At 43.5% G+C, this 19,870-nt stretch overlaps 1 protein-coding gene and 1 pseudogene across 6 annotated transcripts in view; one reads left to right on the top strand and one right to left on the bottom strand.

Moving 5' to 3' along the window:
* Positions 1 to 4,434: 4,434 nt before the first annotated feature.
* MARK1 (microtubule affinity regulating kinase 1) overlaps positions 4,435 to 19,870 on the top strand; it is a 116,455-nt gene continuing 101,019 nt past the window's right edge. For all 6 annotated transcript variants that reach the window (XM_038586176.1, XM_038586177.1, XM_038586178.1 and 3 more), the window contains exon 1: positions 4,435 to 4,540. In XM_038586176.1, the coding sequence (XP_038442104.1) occupies positions 4,490 to 4,540 (51 nt within the window). In that variant the 5' untranslated portion in view covers positions 4,435 to 4,489. The remainder of the gene's footprint in view (positions 4,541 to 19,870) is intronic.
* LOC119868045 lies at positions 13,657 to 13,981 on the bottom strand (annotated as a pseudogene).

Here is a 19,870-nt window from a genome sequence, read left to right on the forward strand (position 1 = left end):
ATTGCGCCCTGGGCCAAAGGCAGACGCCAAACCGCTGCACCACCCAGGGATCCAGATTTTATTTATTTATTCGTGAGACACACACACAGAGAGAGAGAGAGAGAAAGAGAGAGAGAGAGAGGGGCAGAGACACAGGCAGAGGGAGAAGCAGGCTCCATGCAGGGAGCCCGATGTGGGACTCGATCCCAGGACTCCAGGATCGCGCCCTGGGCCAAAGGCAGGCGCCAAACCGCTGCACCACCCAGGGATCCAGATTTTATTTATTTATTCGTGAGACACACACACACAGAGAGAGAGAGAGAGAGAGAGAGTGGGGCAGAGACACAGGCAGAGGGAGAAGCAGGCTCCATGCAGGGAGCCCGATGTGGGACTCGATCCCAGGACTCCAGGATCACCCCTTGGGCCGAAGGCAGGCGCTAAATTGCTGAGCCACCCAGGGTTCCCCTAAAATTCTTTTTTAAAAAAAGAAATACTTGAGCTGCATTTAGATTTCAGAATATTTGATTGAGGGATCCTTGGGTGGCTCAGTTGGTTAAGTGTCCAACTCTTGGTTTCCACTCAGGTAGTGATCTCAGGGTTGGGAGATTGAGATGAAGCCTTGCATGGGGCTCTGTGCTGAGTGAGGAGTTGGCTTGAAGATTCTCTTCCTCTGCCCCATCCCCCCTCATGCATGTACTCTCTCCCTCTTTCTAAAATAAATAAATAAAATCTTTTTTTCTTAAAGTATTTAGTTGAAAGGGCAGGTTTGTATATCCAAGTGTTTTCTTAAAGATTTAAAATTCACCAATAACTGAATCAAATATGTTTTTAAATTATTTAAAATTAATTACAAGGGAAATCAAATAATAATTCAGTTCCCTAGCCACTTTAGTGACATATCAAGAGTTCAATAGCCATGTGTAGCCGATATCTACTGTATAGGACTGTATAGTTCTGGAAAATTGCACCCCATAAGGCTGCTGATGGACAATGCTCTTTTAGCACATTTCAGTGGAGGTTTAGAATCTTATAGATCCTTATTTATCTTTTGCTTTCTCAGTACTTCTAACTTTTTTCTGGAACCTTTTCAGGTATTAGGGCAACTGAGGTCAGAAACCTCTAAATTAAAGGTTGGTTAATAATCCTAAAGAAAATTACTTAAAGCCTTAAAATATTCCTTTTGTCATTTCCTCATAGTGACAGGCACAAGGAGCTATATTTAGTGACACAAGAAAATTTTGCTCATGAGCATTCTCATTATTAAGGACTGTACCTAAATAAATTGTAATCTATCCACAATACTGCCTCCTTAGGGGGAGGATAATCCATATAGGTGCACACACTCAATGCCTCAATGACTTTTTTCTAACCTATGCTAAATGGATTTTCATCATATACCAAGCCTAAAATTGTAGGCAGGAATAAGGATTATTTGAATGCCGTTTGGGGGGTATAGCACGGTTTTCTAGTCTATTTTGGTAGCCAGCATTATGGACTTGAGCTATCGACCTGATAAGACTCCTTTTGAATGTAGTGCCACTGTTAAAAAAAGCTATCTTTATGGATTGATTTTACTTATCTTTTTTAAGATTTTACTTATCTGACAGAGAGAGCACAAGCAGAGGGGGCAGCAGGCAGAAGGAGAGGGAGAAGCAGGTTCCCTTCAGAGCAGTGAGCCTGATGCAGGGCTGGATCCCAGGAACCTCGGATCATGACCTGAGCCGAAGGCAGGCGCTTAACCAACTGAGCCACCCTGGTGTCCTACAGATTGATTTTAAAAATAAGTATCCCTTACTATTACTATATAATTTTCGGTAAGTTTCAATATACAGCTCAGTATAGCAAACATAGCTAAGGGATTTGCCCATGACTTTTAACATACGCTTTAAAGTCTTGCAAGACACTGTGCCAGAATCTTGGCCTCTCCTTTGAGCTCTGTCTCTAATTAGCCATTAAACCTTACAGGTATAGAGAACCTTATGGAGGTGGACCTGTGGGTATCGTAACTGGCACGTGATTGAACAGAACCACGTACTCCAGTTTTCTTTTTCTATACACCATCAACCTGGTGCATCTATGATCTTAAAGAAGTCAGACACATGGACTTTTTTTTTTAACATGGAAACAAGTGTCTGTCTGAGCTAATACCAGGATAAAGACAGGATACTATGTGAATGGACATCAAAAAGCAAACTCCAAGCTAGCAGTTGAAGGAATGATTCCTATCCCAATGGGGTTGAGCGCTGTTCCACAGATTCTTGTTTATTCCCACGTTGACACAGGGACTATCGAAACACAAGGTCCTCCAGTGGCTGCAGCAGTCAACGGTGCTGCTGACACTGCATCAGCAACCCCTATAGGCAGCAGTGGCTCTAGTTGATCAGGAAAGTACAGGCTTCTGCCCTGGCAACTTCAGTACATCTTGGTGATTCAGGATCTCCGCAGAGGGACTGTGCAAGCTTGGCATCCTCAGTTATACACCATAATTCAGGATGCAGCCTTACAGTTCCAAAGCCTCAATCTTATTTGAGTAGTGGAGAGAACACCAAAGGGATCTTGTGATTTTTATTTGCTTTGCGAAATTGGGAAGTGTTTACAAGACACACTGCTACAGAAATAAATACATAGATGGTGTTCAAGAGGTGAATATTTACCAGATGATTGTTTTTTTTTTTTCAATCCTCAGAGTATCTTTGTATTTGCTATTTTGGGTCTTTTCGGAACATGTTTTAAGGGTCAAGTGTTAAATTTGCAGAAACAACCTTTAATGAGTCAGGATAAAAACCATCTGGTGCAGGGATTCTTCAAATGGATGAACTTCAGGCGAGGGGGGCGGGTAATTTCCCATCATCTTAAGATTCCCATCGGAGGCTCAGGGAAGCAGCTCAGAAATTGGGCTGTACCTCTTTTCTGTCTATTGCCCCTTTTACCTCTCTGCCCAGCCTTGCAAGGAAGCGAATGAGAAATACTGGAAAGAAGAATAGAGAGATGATAAGGGTTGGTTTTTTTAAAATCAATTATTTATTTTTTTTGGTCCTAGAGGCTGAGTGTGCAAAATGTAAGCTCCCAGATAAGGCAGGGAGAAGTGGCATTGCCTTTTCGAGGGCTCCGGGGCCCTGGACAGCGCCTCGCGCGGGGATGTGTAGGGATATAAACGTGGCAGGTGGGCGGAAGGGCGAGGAAGCCACCTGGAGGAGGAGGAGGAGGAGGGGCTGGGCCAGAACCTAAGGCAGCTCCCCACCCTCCCCAAAGCAGCTCGCCTCGGCGACGCTTCCTTGTGTCCCAGGAAGTGACGATCCGTCAGTGTAGACGTCGGGACTCCGGGGCTCAGCGCCCCGGGGGTGCTGCGGGGGGCGCCGGGCCACCCCCAGCGCCGCCGCTCCCCGCTCCCCGCTCCCCGCTCCCCAGGCGGCGGGCGGCCCGGCCCGAGCATGTGCACCCCGCGGGGGCTGCGGGCGCCTCCGGGGCCGGGGGGCGGCTTTTGCGCCGTGGGCCCGACTGTTGGGGCGCCCCCGAGCCCCGCGGCCCGGCGGGCGGCGGTGGGGCCAGCTCGGGCGCGGGGCGGGGAGCGCGGGGTCAGCCCGGGGCCGGCCCCGAGGTGCGATGCACCCGCCCTCGCCGCCGCGACGGACAAAGGGGCGGCCCCCGCCCGGCAGCCCCCACGCCCGAGCCCAGTGCACGCACAAGCCCCGGAGGCTCCCGGACCGCCGAGCTCTCCCGGGGGCGGGGGCGGGGGCGGGCGGGGAGGGCGGGGCGGGGCGGCCCCGCATCCCTAATGAGGGAATGAATGGCGAGGCCCCTCGGCTGGCGCCCGCCCACCCGCCGCCGGCCGCCCAGTGCCTCGGGCCGCCGCGCGCCGCGCCCGCCGCTCCGCGCGCTGCCGGCTCGGGCCGCTCCTCCGGCGGCGGGTGGGCGCGGAGGGCGGGCAGGGCGGCGGGGAGCGCGCCGAGCAGCCGGGACGGGCGCGCCGGGAGCCGGGCCGCCGCCGCCGCCGCCGCCGCCGCCGCTGGGCCCCGGGCGCGTGGCTGCGGCTCGGCCGGGCGGCGCCGCACACCTGCGGGGGGCGCGGGGCGGCGCCGCCGGGGCCGCGGCTCCCGGGGCGCGCCGGGCGGGCTCTTGCGGGGCGAGCTCCCCGCCCGCCCCTTCCCCGCCTCCCGCTCCCCCCGCCCCTCGGCGCCGCATCCCGCCCGCCCCGCCGCCCGGCCCGCGCCCGCCGGCCGCCCTCGCCCGGAGCCCGCCCTCGCTGCCGCCCGCGTCCCCCGCCGGCGCCGCCGCCGCCGCCGCGCCGCCGCCGCCGCCGCCGCCGCCGCCGCGGGACGCGGCTCCCCCTCCCCTGCCTCCGCGGCCTCCGCCCTCGGCCCGCCGCGGCCGCTTGTTGCACCGCCCCGCGGCCTGCGGGAGCCGCTCGGCCCGCGCCCGCGCCCGCGCCCGCGCCCCCTTCCGCTCGCCGCGGGCCCCGCGCCCCGGCCCGGCCGGCGAGACCCCGGCCCGACCCCGCCGCCCGCCCAAGATGTCGGCGCGGACGCCATTGCCGACGGTGAACGAGCGGGACACGGAGAACGTGAGTAGCCGGGGCCGCCCCCCACCCCACGCCTCCCCACCCCACGCCACCCCGGGGGGAGCCGCGAGCCCCGAGCCCCAGCCCCAGCCCCGAGCGCGCCGCGGCGCCGCCTGCACCTGGAGCCCCGCGCCCCGCGCAGCCCCCGCGGCGCATCCAGCCGCGTCCGCGCCGCCGGCCGCCCGCAGGGCGAGGGCGAGGGCGCGGGCATCCCGGCCCCGGCCCTGCCCCCCGGCCCCCGGCCCCCGGCGCTGCCCCGTGACTCTGCTCTTTGTCGCCCCGTGTCCCACTTCGGGTCGCGGGTCGCGGGCCGCGCCGGGGGCAGGCGGCGGCGGCGGCGGAGCGCGCGGGGCCGAGGCGGTGCAGCCGAGCTCCGCGGGGGGCGGGGGGCGGGGGGCGGGAGCGGCGGTCCCCGGACGGCCTCGGCGGCCCGGGTCGGGCGGAGACGCCCAGGAGCCCGCGGAGGCCGGCGCCTTCCCGTCCTCTGCCTCCAGCCAGAGCTGACAATTCAGGGCAGGTTTTACTTTAACCACCTCTCCCCCTCCTCCTCCTCCTCCTCCTCCCCCCCCCTCCTCCGAGTGTCACACGGTGCGTTTCTTTGAAGGAAGGCTTTTTCTGCATCTTTGATCAAATTGCCCTCCGGAGTTGTTTTATCTGGATGCAGATGCCCCTGGGGGTTCAACTCGGAGGCCGGGATCGGTTGTATTCCCACCTTCTGAAAAGTACAAGAGTGTGTGTGTGTGTGTGTGAGTGTGTGAGTTTCTTTGTAGAAAAGGTCCCCCCCCACCTCTATTTTTATTTTTTTATTTTTATTTTTTTTTGACCCTCTTGACTTGTGCATAGGGCCTGGGCTGATTTTCCGAGCGGGTTTAGAAGGAGCTGGAGGGTACCCAGTTTGGGGGGCTGTGCAGCCCCGGCTGGTTGTGTGGTTGGCTCCGACTCCAGCCCCTGGTGTAGCAGTGCCCGTCGCAGGGTTGGCAAAATAAGATCCCAAGTGCTCCTGCGTCCTTAGACAAAAGGTACGAGGGCGAAGATAGCAGCAGCTCACCTCTGAAGCGTCGGCGGCTGGAATAAACAGACTGTTTCATCTCGGGCGAGTAGGGGAACGCAGACACTCAATATAATCGCGGGAAAGGGGGAAGAAATCCTAGTAAGAGACTATTGTTAGAAGAGCTGGGAAGGTATTTCAGAGCGTGCTTTTGTCCTCCCTGGTATCGTGCATGGAAAATGCACAGTGTGAGGCAGCTGCTGCCTGAGCGTGAATTACAACTTGGTCTTGCAGCCCAAACTGTGTGTGTGTGTGTGTGTGTGTGTGTGTGTTTTTAAATACATCATGGATGCGTAATTTTGACGGAGAGGTTGAAGGTCGGTCAGGGGAAAAGATGAAAAATTTGGTGGCAGTTGATCTTAAAGTCGAGTTTTTGAAACAGAAGGTCTGCATCAGCAACTCTGAAAAGATCCCCCTCAGTGTGTCATTTCGGTGTGAATGAAAAGTAACAGGGAGGATGACCTCTGTTTTTATTAGCGGAACACTTGTGTTGTTAACCTAGGAAGAGTGGAAAAATACATTGTTTTTATTTTCTTTTGGGGGTTTTGAATAGTAGAGCTCTTCCCATACTTGCATGAATAAGGTACTTTTTAAGGATATGAGGTACAGGATAGGAATAGGCATCGAGGAATAGTACAAAATGCAGCATCACGTGTAAGACCCTCCCCCCCTCAAAAAAAAAAAAAAAACCCGGTGGATTTTTAAGCTAAGCAATAACCCTGTGATAAATTTTGTTGTACCTGCCGAAAATAATTATGCCGTAGAAACTCATTTGCTCTGGTTCTGAACGTGTTATTTCAAAGTCACTTTGATGGTCTTGTCCCCTGCCCTTGGGTTGTACGTGAACTGTATCTCCATGTAGCTTACTCTATCCAGTTCTCATTTTCTCCTACTTGCCTGATACCTCCCAATTTGGGGAAGCACCTACTACACTGTGGCTGTTGGTTCATCAGTAAATGTGCACCCAGCTTTGTTTTTGAGCTGGAAGGGACACAGAAGTATTATCTAAGATAAGGCCTCTCCCCTCAAGGAGCTCACGGGAAAAGTAAACATAATCCCAAACAAACAGTGTACAGTAGAAAACTGCATAAATAGGGCTAAGCTGGTTTGTAAGTGCCATAGGAGTTTATCAGAGGGACCACCAGGGATGGCCATTAAGTCATTGTTGGTGTCTCTCTCTATCCTCGGGTTAGCAGTAAATGTCATAATCCATTCTGACTTACCCTCTCATCAGTGAGATAAAGAACACACCTGCTTCTTTGCCAGTATATTAATGCAGTTGTATGGCATTCAAAACGTACATTTGTTTGTGGTCGTTTTCAGTTCAAGTGACAGTTTTAAAGATTGTTGGGAAAATTTATATTCATATGACCATAAAGACTTCCAGGTCCTTTGTAATATCAAGGACATAACTAAAAACGGTCTAACACTGCTAGAAGTGTTTTGAATTAAACAGATACGGCACTCTACAAAACCATCTTTGTATTGTATTGTCATTTGCAGTTAATATGAAATTTTGTTTATGTGAATGTATTTGGATTTTGTATCCTTGGGAATGTATATACCCCCCATATATGTCGCTAATATATGTTGAGGATACATTAGGGCTTTCAAAAGAGGAGTGTTCAGCCCTGATCTCCTGTTACTACTGCGGTATGTAGTAGTAGCTTTTCTTTCAGAACATTCTGTGTGCACTTCTTCAGGAGTTATGAGATGAAGGATTTGTGTGTTGATAGGCCTGAATCGGCTAAGTCCCACAGAATAACCGACGATGATAATGCAATAAGCACTTCATGGTCAAGTAGAAGAGGTGGAAAAGATACGTTACAGGTCATAGAATTAATTTATGCAAAATGTGTTTGATGTCAGATTGTAAAGAGTCCAGAGAAAGAATGGATGTTTGAAATTTTTTTTTCTTCTCTTAGATTATACTTGGATAGTTCTAGCGTGAATGTGGATAACATATTACCATTACTCTTAGGTACTTTGAAATGAAGCAAGATATACTTGTTTTTCCGTGTTTTAGGAAAACTCTCGTTACGCCGATTTTTTTTCTGGATCCAAAATGCCCAGACCAGCTTTCTGTGGCGAAATTTTAATCAGTATGAAGAAAATTGATTTGACCCCTTCTTGGGATGCTTTGGTTAAATTTATTGAGAATCTTTTAATAATAAAACTCTTGAAGGTGATTCTTTTGATCTGAAACTACCTCTGATGACTATCACAAGTGCTAGTGGATCTACGGTGGCCATCAGTACTGTGTCCTATGGGAATCGGTGTTCACGATGTGAAAGGCAGAAGAAAAGCGTGCCTTTGCCACTACCCTTGGGTTGCTCAGGACTCTGTGTGTGCCACACAGGTCACTGCGTACTTATCACACTGTGTTCTAATCGCCGACTTACTTTGTCCCGTTTATTTTGTATCCCCAGCACCCAGCACAGTGACTGGTAGTAATGTGTAACACATCAGTGCTAGAACATTCCCCTTTTGGATTTTTTTCATTTATCATCAAAATACCTTAGGGACACTGGGAAGGGTAAGCATTGCATGCTACAAGCAAAGGGAGAAGCCTTCAGAAGGTTAAGTGGTTATCATCTCTGACATCTTCCACTGTTGCTTCTTGGAGGTGCATTTTTGGTTCGTTTTGGTTTTGTCTTAGGAATTTTATTTTTTATTTATCTTTTTTTTTTTTTAGATTTTATTTATTTATGAGGGACATAGAGAGGCAGTGACATAGGCAGATGGAGATGCAGGTTCCCTGCAGGGAGCCTGATGTAGGAACTCGATCCCAGGACCCCCGGGATCGTGACCTGAGCCAAAGGCAGACAGACGCTCAACCACTGAGCCACCCAGGTGCCCCTGTCTTAGAAATTTTAAAAGAATATCCGAAATGGTACGAGGAAGAACAGGCTATGCTGTGCTCATCTCTGTTTTGAACCTGTGCCATTTTGTCCATCTGGAGTGCCCTGCTCTTTCCCCCTTATCCCCAACTCACAAATCCTTTATGGTGTGACTCATCTTTCTAAGAAAAATTCTGAATTGGTTATAGCAAGTACTGCTGTGTGCTGGAGCTGAACATCTGTCTTTGTATGACCCACACTACTGGTCTCCAAGGTGAGTGTGCAGGACAATCCATTGTGAGAAAAACATCACTGCCTCCTGTTTCTCTCTGGCCAAAATGCTATTATGAATTCCTACTACTACTACTTTCTTCTTTCTTCTTCTTTTTAAGGCCCAGGTTGTTAAAATCAACCCTGTGGTGGGGATTAAGATGGTGGAGGAGTAGGGGGACTCTAAGCTTGCCTCCTCCCCTTAAATAACAGGTAGAATTAGCCACATGGTTTTTAAATTTTTTTTTTTTTTTTTAACCATTTCTTCCTCCTTCTCAGACTTTCTTTTGGGGGTTGTTTTCCCTTTGCCCAATGAATGCCTTGAAGTTCTTTTAGTAAAGGATTGTTAGTCATAAACTTTCTTTTTTTAAATCTGAAATATATTTTGCCCTTATTATTCAATGATAGTTTTGCTCAGTCTCCAATTCTAAGTTGACAGCTATTTTCATTCATTGTTCCAAAGATAGTATTCTGTGGTCTGCTGATTTCCATGGTTTCTGTTCAGAAGTCATCTGCCATTAACTAGGTGATCTTTTCCATCTGTCTTTTTAAGATTCTGGTTTTTCTTTAGGTGTTGGACTTTCAATACAGTGTATTTAGGTTTTTGTTTTGTTTTGTTTTGTTTGTTTGTTTTTTAAGAAAGGGAAATAGAATAGGGAGGAGGGGCTTCACACAGGGCTTGGTCTCACAACCCTGAGATCATGACCTGAGCCGAAATCAAGTTAGACACTTAACCAGCTGAGTCACCCACATGGCCCTGTGATGGATTTCCTTTTTTCCTTCTTGCTTCTTATGTCTGTGATTTCCTGTCTGATTAGTTCTAGATACTTATCAACTATTATCTTTTTGAACCTTGTTTCTGCTCATTTAGAGGTTCATTTGAGGACTCTGATTCAATTCTGTTAGGCCATAACTCCTCCATGTGCCTTAACTTCTCAATCATTTTTCCCATGAGTTCATTGCCTGTCTGTACTACAAGCTGCATGATTTGTTTGATTTATAATCTGTGGATTTATCTCTTTCATCAGTTCTACAGTCAGTCATTCTCTCTTTAAATATTAATTTCTTTCGGTTCTCTGATTAGATACGTTAAAATTTCTCATTCTACCCTACATATGTCTTAAACTCTCATTTCTTCCCCCATCTCATTGTTTCTCTGTACTACAATGTATAGTATAATCTGCAGTGCAGTTATGGTATGTAATGTTTAGATTTTATCTTTCAGTTGGCTAAATCTCTTCTGCTGTATTTAAATCACTATTAATTCCTCTGTCAAATTTGTGTTAAATTGTAGTAAAAAAAAAAACCCCACCACATAGCATGAAATCTTTTTTTTTTGAAAGATTTATTTATTTATTTATTCAGAGAAAAAGAGAGAGAGAGAGGGAGAGAGAAGAGAGAGAGAGAGAGAGAGAGGCAGAGACACAGGCAGAGGAAGAAGCAGGCTCCATGCAGGAAGCCCAACATGGGATTGATCCCAGGTCTCCAGGATCACACCCTGGGCTGCAGGCAGCGCTAAACCGCTGCGCCACCAGGGCTGCCCTGCATGAAATCTCTCTTAATAAACTTCTAAGCATACAGTAGGTGTTGTTAACTGTAGGCATACAGCAGATCTCTAGAGCTTTTTCATCTTGCATGACTGAAACTTTATACCAGGGAATAGCAACTCCCCATTTTCCTTTCTCTCCAGCCCCTGGCAACCACAGTTCTACTCTCTGCTCTTAATAAGTTTGCATTACATACCTCATTTAAGTGGAATCATGCGATTCAGTCTTTCTATGATGGGATAATTTTACTTAGTGTAATATCCTTAGGGTTCATCCATAATAAAGCATGACACAATTTCTTTCCTTTTTATGGCAGAAAAATTGTCCATTGAATGTATATAATAAATTTCTTTATCCATTGACGTACATTTGGGATGTTTTCATGACTTAGCAATTGTGAATAATGCTGCAATGAACATGAGATTGCAAATATCTTCTTGAGGTCCTGACTTAAATTCTCTTGAATAAATATCTGGAAGTTGATTATATGTTATATGTTATGTTTATAACATAACTTATATGTTATATGTTAGCTCTACTTTGAATTTTTTGGAGGAACCTCCATGTTGTTTTCCATAATGGCTGCACCATTTTACATTCAAACCAACAGTACCCAAGGGTTCCAATCTGTCCACATCCTTGTCAACATTTATTATTGTCTGTTTTGTTTTTTGATGTTGGCCATCCTTATACATGTGAAGTGATAGTCTCAATGTGATTTTGATTTGCATTTCTCTTGATGATTAGTGATGTCAAGCATCTTTTCATATACTTGTTGACCATTTATACATTTCCTTTGGAGAAATGTCTAATCAAGTCCTTTGTCCATTTTTAAAAATCCGAATTGTAAGAATTCCCTGCATATTTCAGATATTAATCCCTTTTCAGGTATATGGTATAAATGTTTTCTTCCATTCTGTAGGTTGTCTTTTCACTGTGAAGAATGTTTCCTTTGCTTTGCAGAAGCTTTTTAGTTTGATGTAGTCCCATCTGTCTATTTTTCTTCTTTGGTCTTGATTGCCTGTGTTTTTGGTGTTATATTCAGGACGTCATTGCCATGATCAATGTGATGAAGCTTTCCCCGTATGTTTTTTTTAAAGAATTTTATAGTTTCAGGTGTTATGTTTAAGTCTTTAATGCACTTTTGAGTTAATTTTTGTGTATGATATAAGCTAAAAGGTCCAATATCATTCTTCTCCATGCAGAGGTCTGGTTTTCCCAGCACCATTTATTGAAAAGACCATCCTTTCCTACTTTGTGTATTTTTGGTACTCTTATCAAAGATCATTTGACCATATATACAAAGATTTATTTCTATTCCACTGGTCTATATGCCTGTCTTTACACCAGTGCCATACTGTTTTTTGTATTGTAACATTGTAATATGCTTTAAAGTCATAAGTGTGAGGCCTTCATCTTTGTTCTTTCTCAAGATTGTTTTGGCTATTCAGGGTCCTTGTGGCTCCATGTGAATTTTAGGATTGTTTTTTCCTGTTTCAGTTAAATATGGAATTGGGGTTTTGTTAGAGATTATGTTGATCTGTAGATCTCTTTGGGTAGTATGGACATTTTATCAATATTACATCTTCCAAAACATAAACACAGGATGTCGTTCCATTTATATGTGTCTTCTTTAATTTCTTTTAGCGATGTTTTGTAGTTTTCAGTGTACAAGTCTTTTGCTTCATCGGTTAAATTTATTCCGAAATATTTTACTCTTTCTGATGCGCTTATAAATGAAGATTGTTTTCTTTTCACATCATGTGTTGCTAGTGGATAGAAACACAACTGATTTTGTTTGCTGATTTTGTAGCCTGTACCTTTATTGAATTAATTTATAATTCTAACAATTTTGGGGAATTTTTTGGTAGAAGTCATAGAGTTTTCTACATATAAGATCATGGTATGTGCAAACAGAGCTACTTTTACTTCTTCCCTTCCATAGTGTATGGCTTTTGTTTCTTTTTCTTGCCTACTTGCTCTGGCTAAGATTTTTAGCACTATGTTGAATGTAAAGCAAAAGGGGGCATCCTTGCCTTGTTTTTGATCACAGAAGATAAGCTTTCAGTTTTCACCACTGAGTATGATGTTAGCTGTGGACTTTTCATATGCGGTATTGCTTATGTTTCTTCTATTCCTCATTTGTTGAGTCTCTTTTATGATAAAAAGATATTGATGTGTTGTCTGCATCAATGGAGATGAGCCTGTGTCATCATTTGTTCTGTTAATGAGGTGTATTACCTATGATTACTGATTACCTTTGATTTACTGATTACCTATGTTGAACCATCCTTGTATCCTAGGATGCCCCTTGGTCATCATGTATGATCCTTTTAATGTGCCATTAAATTTGGTTTGCTAATATTTCACTTAGGATTATTACATATATTCATCAAGGTTATTGCCCTGTGATTTTCTTTTAGTGTCTTTTTCTGGTTTTGGCATTAGAGTAATGCTGGCCTCATACAAACAGTTTCCCTCTCTTCATTTTTTGGAAAAGTCTAACAAATGGTCAGTCATTTGGGGTTGATTCTATTTTAAGTGTTCATTAGAATTTATGAGAAAGCCATCGAGTCCTGGGCTTTTCTTTGTTGGAAAGTTTTTGATTACTGATTCTTTTTCTTCACTTTTTGGTCTGGTAGGTTGCATGTTCGTGGGAATTTCTCCATTTCTTCTAGGTTATCCACTTTGTTGGCATATAATTATTTAAGGTAGTTTCTTGCTATCCTTTCTAGTTCTGTGACATCAGTTGTAATGTTTCCTCTTTTACCTATGATTTTAATTTGGTTCTCTCTCTCTCTCTCTCTCTCTCTTTTAGTCTAGCAGGGATTTTTTCATTTGTTGATATTTAAAAAAAAAAAAACAACTCTATTGACTTTTTTCTATTTTTCTATTCTCTACTTCATTTATTATTACTATAATCTGCTGTAATTCCCTTCTGTTAATTTTAGGGTTAGATTTTTCTTTTTTGTAGTTTTTTTTAAAGATTTTATTTATTTATTCATGAGACATGTGCACACACACACACAGAGGCAGAGACACATGCAGAGGGAGAAGCAGGCTCCCTGCAGGGAGCCTGACGTGGGACTTGATCCCGGGTCTCCAGGATCATGCCCTGGGCTGAAGGCAGCGCTAAACTGCTAAACCACTAAGCCGCCCGGGCTGCCCTTTTTTTGTAGTTTTTTGAGGGGAATTTTGAGAGTGTTCCCTTTTTTTTTTTTTTTAATGTAGGTTTTTATTGCTATGAACTTCCCACTTAGTCCTACTTCTGCTGGATCCTGTAAGTTCTTGTGTATTGTTTTCTTTCTTTTCTCCAGAGTGTGTGTGTGTGTGTGTGTGTGTGTGTGTGTGTGTGTGTTATCGATGCTGAGGCTTTTACTCTGTACTACCACACAGGGTGAGTGGCTCCTTCCCCTACTGCTTCTTAGTCTTCAGGTTTTCTTCCTGCTTGTTCAGCTTGAGGCACATGGCACATGGCCTTCTTGGGCCACACATCCAGGGGCTTGTACTTCTTACCCTTGTAGAATTTCCTGAGGTTCTCTTTTGGAGTCTGACTGATGAAGGTGAGGACATGGGCAATGGATTTGCGAACAGTTTGGATCTTGGACAGTTTGGAAGCCATGTCGCCTGTTGCTTTGATGATGCACAAGTGGGACAGCTCCACCTTCAGATCTTCCACCTGTTTAAGCAACTCCTCCTTTATCATGCTGCAGAGGTTTTGAGTCTTGATTTTGGCCATTTCTGCACAATCTGCCACCACTGCCAATGGAAAGAGGAGTGTATATTGTTTGTATTTGTCTCAAGATATTTTCTAATTTCTGTTTTGATTTCTTCCTGACCCAGTGGTTATTGAAGAATATGTTGCTTAATTTTCACATATTTTCCAGTTTTCTTCTGTTACTGGTTTCTAGTTGCATAAGATTAGTCTGGATAAGATACTGAATATGATCTCAGTATTACTAAGTTTGTAAGATTTTGTTTTGTGACCTGACAGGTGCTCTATTGTGGAGAATGTCTATATGCATTTGATAAAAATGTGTTCTTTTGCTCTTCAGTGAAATGTTCTAAATATGTCTGTTAGGAACATTCAGTCTATAGTGTTGTTTAAGTCCTTGGTTTTCTTCTTGATACCTGTCTGGATGGTCTACCTATTATTGAAAATTAGGTTAATGAAATTTCCGACTGTTACTGTGTTGCTGTCTATTTCTCTCTCCACTTCTGTCATTGTTTGCTTCATATATTTTAAGTGCTCTGATTTGGGTCTTTAAATTTCTTTCATTGTTATATCTTCCTGGACAGTTGACCCTTTTATCACTACATAATGCTCCTATTTGTTTTCTCCCTGTCCTGTAGTTTTTTTTGTTTGTTTGTTTGTTTTGCCTTTCTTTTCTTTTTTTTTTTTTTTTTTAATTTATGATAGTCACAGAGAGAGAAAGAGAGAGAGGCAGAGACATAGGCAGAGGGAGAAGCGGGCTCCATGCACCGGGAGCCCGATGTGGGATTCGATCCCGGGTCTCCAGGATCGCGCCCTGGGCCAAAGGTAGGCGCTAAACCGCTGCGCCACCCAGGGATCCCTGTTTTGTCTTTCTTAAATCTCTTGCTGTCTTCCTGTGTGTGTGTTGATTTTTTTTTTATAGTGACATGCTTTGATTTCTTTTTCATTTTCTTTTGTGTATCTTCTCTAGGTATTTTCTTTGTGCTTACTAATTTTACAATTATAGCATTCTGTTTTAAGCTGGTAGCATTTTACATAAAACATTTTACAATTATAACAATCTGTTTTAAGCTGATAGCAGCTTCAATCTCATACAGAGATTCTGCTTTTACTTCTTCCTCCCCCACACTTTGTATTGTTGTTGTCACAAGTTACATCTTTTTGTGCTGTGTATCCATTAACATTTTATATAGTTTTATAAATACTTTTATCTTTTAGCTTGCCTACCAGAATTAAAATTACTTACATGCCATTGTTACATTATTTTAGTACTCTGTATTTGTGTATATATTTCTTACTAGCAGTGAAGTTTATATTTTTATATGCTTTTTATGTGGCTGTTTAGTGTCTTTCTGCTCAACTTGAATGACTCCCCCTATGCATTTCTTGTAAGGCAGGTCTAGTGGTGATGAACTCTTAGCTTTTATTTATCTGTGAATAAAAATTTATTCCTTTTTGAAGGATAGTTTTGCTGGATATAGTATTCCTTGCTGGCAAGTTCCCTCCCCTCCTCTCCCCGGCAGCTCGAATATTTTATTGCACTCTTTCCTGATTTGTAAATTTTCTGCTGAAAAATCTGCTAATAAGCTTATGAGAGTTCCTTTATTCATGACAAGTAACTTTTATCTTTCTGCTTTCAAAATTATGTCTTTGACTATTTGATTATGTGTTTAGGTGTAGACATTTTTGGATTCATCCTGTTAATTGCTTGAATCTGGAAATCTGGATGACTTTTTCCTTTCTCGTATTTGGGAACTTTTCATTTTTTGGGAAAAAAAAAAAAAACTTTCCTTCTCTCTCTCTTTTTTTTTTCTGGGACTCCCGTAATGCATATTTTTATTCTTCTGACGGTATCTTGTAATTCCTTTAGGCTTTCTTCATTCTTTTTTCTTTTATTGTTGTTATTGTTGTTCCTGTGACTGGACAGTTTCAAATAAATATTCACATTTGCTCATTCTTTCTTCTGCTTGATCAAGCCTATGATTGAACCTCCCTAATTAAATTCTTAAATTGAGCTCCAAAATTTTTGTTTGGTTGTTTTTTATATTTTCAGTTTCTTAGCTGAAATTCTCATTTTGCTCATGTATCCTTTTGTGACCTCATTGAGCATCTTTATGTCAATCATTTCAGATTCTTTACCAGTAATACATATACCTCTGTTTCTTTAGTGTTGGTTTTGGAAATGTAATTTCTTCCTTCAGTTGGGACATTTCCCGTTTCTTTGGGGTTTTTTTTGTTTTTGTTTGTTTGTTTGTTTTTTTATACCAAACCCTTTCCTTTTTATTCATTCAAAAGAGTCCAATGCACAAATGTCAAATATGAGCACTGTCATTTTTTTTTTCTCGGAAGAGGGAATCCCCTGTTTCTTTGTGTTCCTTATAACTGTGTTGATGTCCACACATTAAAAAAAAAAAAAAAATAGGCTACCTCTCCCAGTCTCTCTACACTGGCTTCATTCTGGAAAGATTGTCACTATTCGGTCCAGCTGGAGAGTCTCAGGGCTCTCAAACCTTTTCTATAGCTGAGTCTTTTCTGGACACATGCATGTAGATTCCTGAGTAGAGGGATTTCCTGGTTTCATTTTTTAGGAGCCATAATTGCTTGCTTCCTTTGGTATCTGCCTGTTGTACTGTGGTTTCTCTGAAGGAGCAGCACACTGAGCAGCTTGCTTTGTTTTTAGCATACCCCAGGCACCTAGCAAATGGAGGTTCCCATCAGCACCCTGTGTTGCACTAAACTAGCAGTATGTTGGATGCATGTTCCACTCTTCTCTTTCTCCATTGCTGAATTTTTAATTTCATGAATTTTACTTCTCATTTCTAAAAGTTTTAACTTCTTTCTGTCAAACCAGTCTGACCTATTTTATAGTCTCTTGGTCTTTGTTTATTTTTGTGATTTCATCTTCATTTCCTTAAGCATTTAACATATAGTTATTTACTTCCTATATCTGGAAATTCCATTATATGGAGTCCCTGAGGCTTTAGCTTTACTGTTTGTATCTGTTAATTCTCATTCACTGTGGCTTGTTTGTTGCTGTATTTGCTGATCTTTGTGGGTAAACTCACATTTGCCTGATTTTTATCTGTGTGAAATGTGGGGGTCTAAATTGAGGACACCTTCCTCCAGAGAGGGTTTGTTTTGCTCCTACTGATCTGGGACTTTTTTTTTTTTTTAAAGATTTGTTTTAAATAATCCCTACTCCTCATGTGGGACTCAAACTTAAAACCCCAAGATTAAGAGTCACACACTTTACTGACTGAGCCAGCTAGGAGCCCCTGTCCTGGGACATTCTAGTTTCCTAAAGGGTTCTCAAGTCAACGAAGGAGTTTAAGTTCTCCAACCTTGTAGTGAGTCCAAAGCTTAGTATTTGGATCCCAGGGCAGTACTGGATTTTGTAGTTGTTTTCAGCTGGAGCTTTTTAGTGTTTATTTTCCCCTTGGATGTTTCTCTTCAAGCCCAGCAGTAAACTTTTAAAAAGCATGTCTTATTTTGGAGAACCTTCACATTATCTTGTCTACTATGGAAAGACTAGAATAAAATGGGTATCCAGAAGCATCCATACTTATGTGATTTTACTACCTTAAATTATACATCATTTCTGAATTTCTCATCTGCACCCTTAAAAATGTGGACAACTTTCTAACTTGTGTATAAATCTTCTAGATCAAAAATCTTAGTAGATTTTGGAAACCATTTGATACGGTTCTTAAAATGGTTAGTTTTCAGAAATTGCTGATTGTCCTCAGGAAGGTGCCTACTAACATGACTTTTTCTTTTTTTAAGATTTTATTAATTTATTCATGAGAGACACAAAGAGAGAGGCAGAGGCATAGGCAGAGAGAGAAGCAGGCTCCCTATGAGGAGCCTGATGCAGGACTCAATCCTAGGACCCCGGGATTGTGACCTGAGCCAAAGACAGATGTTCAGCTACTGAGCCACGCCATGTCAGGCGCCCTTACTGACATGACTTTTGTAAAAAATTTTCACATAAATGGTGGATTGATTGAAATATGAATACAGCCCTTGAAGTCGAGTGTCAACATAAACTGAACTTAGAATCAGCCCTTCAGATCTCAGTATCACAAGTTAAGCCAAGATTTTAAAAATCAGTAAATATATTAATATTGCATAATGGTGTTTTACTAATCACTGAGAAGTTTGTACCATTGAGGGATCCCTGGTTGGCTCAGTGGTTTAGCGCCTGCCTTCAGCCCAGGGCGTGATTCTGGAGTCCCAGGATCGAGTCCCACATCGGGTTGCCTGCGTGGAGCCTGTTTCTCCCTCTGCCTGTGTCGACGCCTCTCTCTCTCTCTCTCTCTCTCTCTCTCTCTGTTTCTCTCATGAATAAATAAATCTTTTTTAAAAAAGTTTGTACCATTGAAATTTAATAATATTTCCAAAATTTTCATCTTTTTAATGTTATGTGTTTTAATGGAATACATGTGTAATTTATGTCAGTATTCCTGTAGTAGCCCATACTTAAAACTTTTAAAGATGAGGGTACTTGGTCTAAAGTTTGGAGACCATTCTATACAACAGAATTTATCATTGTTTTAGAATTCTCTGTGAGTAAACTTTTTCTTTCTACCTAAATTGAAAATACTTTGAGGTCAGGAACTACTTTCAGTATTATTTCTGCGTATCCTATATTACTTCCCATAGTATTTAGCATATTTTTGGCATTCAACAATTTAATAAATCAAGATCTAGTTTATTCATTTATCCTTTAGTGAGTTTATGAGCCAGCTTGGGAGACCATTTCGAATTTACCCTCCCTAATCCCTCCTCTGTCCCACTCTGTTGATACTCAGTTTCTCTAGGGTGAGATCCAGGAGTCTCTCTTTTTCAACCTTGCAGTTAATTCTTTTTTTTTTTTTCTTTGCAGTTATTCTCTGACTTGGCGTTGGAAAAAAACATTGATTTATGTGATGATGATGATGATGATAATAGCACTATAATAAATCTCATTTTTTGGTTAAAATGAAAAAAAGGCCTTTTGCCCGTTAATATCATAGAAAGTAGGGTGGGAGAAGTGATCCATCAGTCCTTTCAGTGGGGGGTGACAGCAGTAGGAAACAACAGGGAATTGTCTGTCTCAGAGGTAATAAGGTACACGTGTGTGGCATTTGTAGGTGTAAGATTGAGGAAGGAGGTAATGAGGAATTTCATATTCTTCCTTTTCTGGCTTTATGTGGTTAAACCATATTGAGGGAGGTGGTGGCAGCAAAATCAGAGTTCACAGTACGGTGCCCTTTCTTCTGAGAAAGTAGTATTTAATACTGTTTTGACCACTGTATCAGTTTAGTTCAGGTTGTAAACCAGCCAGAAGTTGAGCAACAATCCAAAGTTTTAATGAACTACCTATAAAGGTTATAGTAATAGGTTTATTTTAAATCTTGAAAGCATGCCCACCTTTCATTTTGTGATCAACAGTGCTACTTTCACAATTTCAAAAGAGAGTTTGCTTTTATTTCCTTTCCTATTTGCTTCATTTCAATTGGAGATGAGAGGGATACAAAGGCAAATGAAACCTGTTCCTGCTCTGGAGGGACTCAGAGCCTGACCGGGGAGATAGACGCAGAGACAAACCAGCACAGTAGAAAGTTACAGTCCTTGTCAATCTGAGTGATCAGGACACAGAATAAAGAAGGAAAGGGGAGGGGGAAGGGACGCTCAGGAAAGGTTCACGGCCTTTGAACTAAGACTTGAAAGATAAATACTCCTTTGCCAGGTGGCTCTGTGGAAAGGAGAAGAGAATACTGGACTGAAGGAATATCATGCACGGAGGCTGGGGAGGGGGGGGTCATTGGTTGAGAGGAGGGGGTTGTAGCCTCAGGGGGAGCCGTTAGGGAGAGGACCAGGCAGGGACTGTGAGCCTCAGCAAGAACTTGGGGGGGGGGGGGTAGCCCTTAG

Source organism: Canis lupus, chromosome 38 (assembly GCF_011100685.1).
Source record: "Canis lupus familiaris isolate Mischka breed German Shepherd chromosome 38, alternate assembly UU_Cfam_GSD_1.0, whole genome shotgun sequence".
In the NCBI taxonomy this organism is placed as follows: domain Eukaryota; kingdom Metazoa; phylum Chordata; class Mammalia; order Carnivora; family Canidae; genus Canis; species Canis lupus.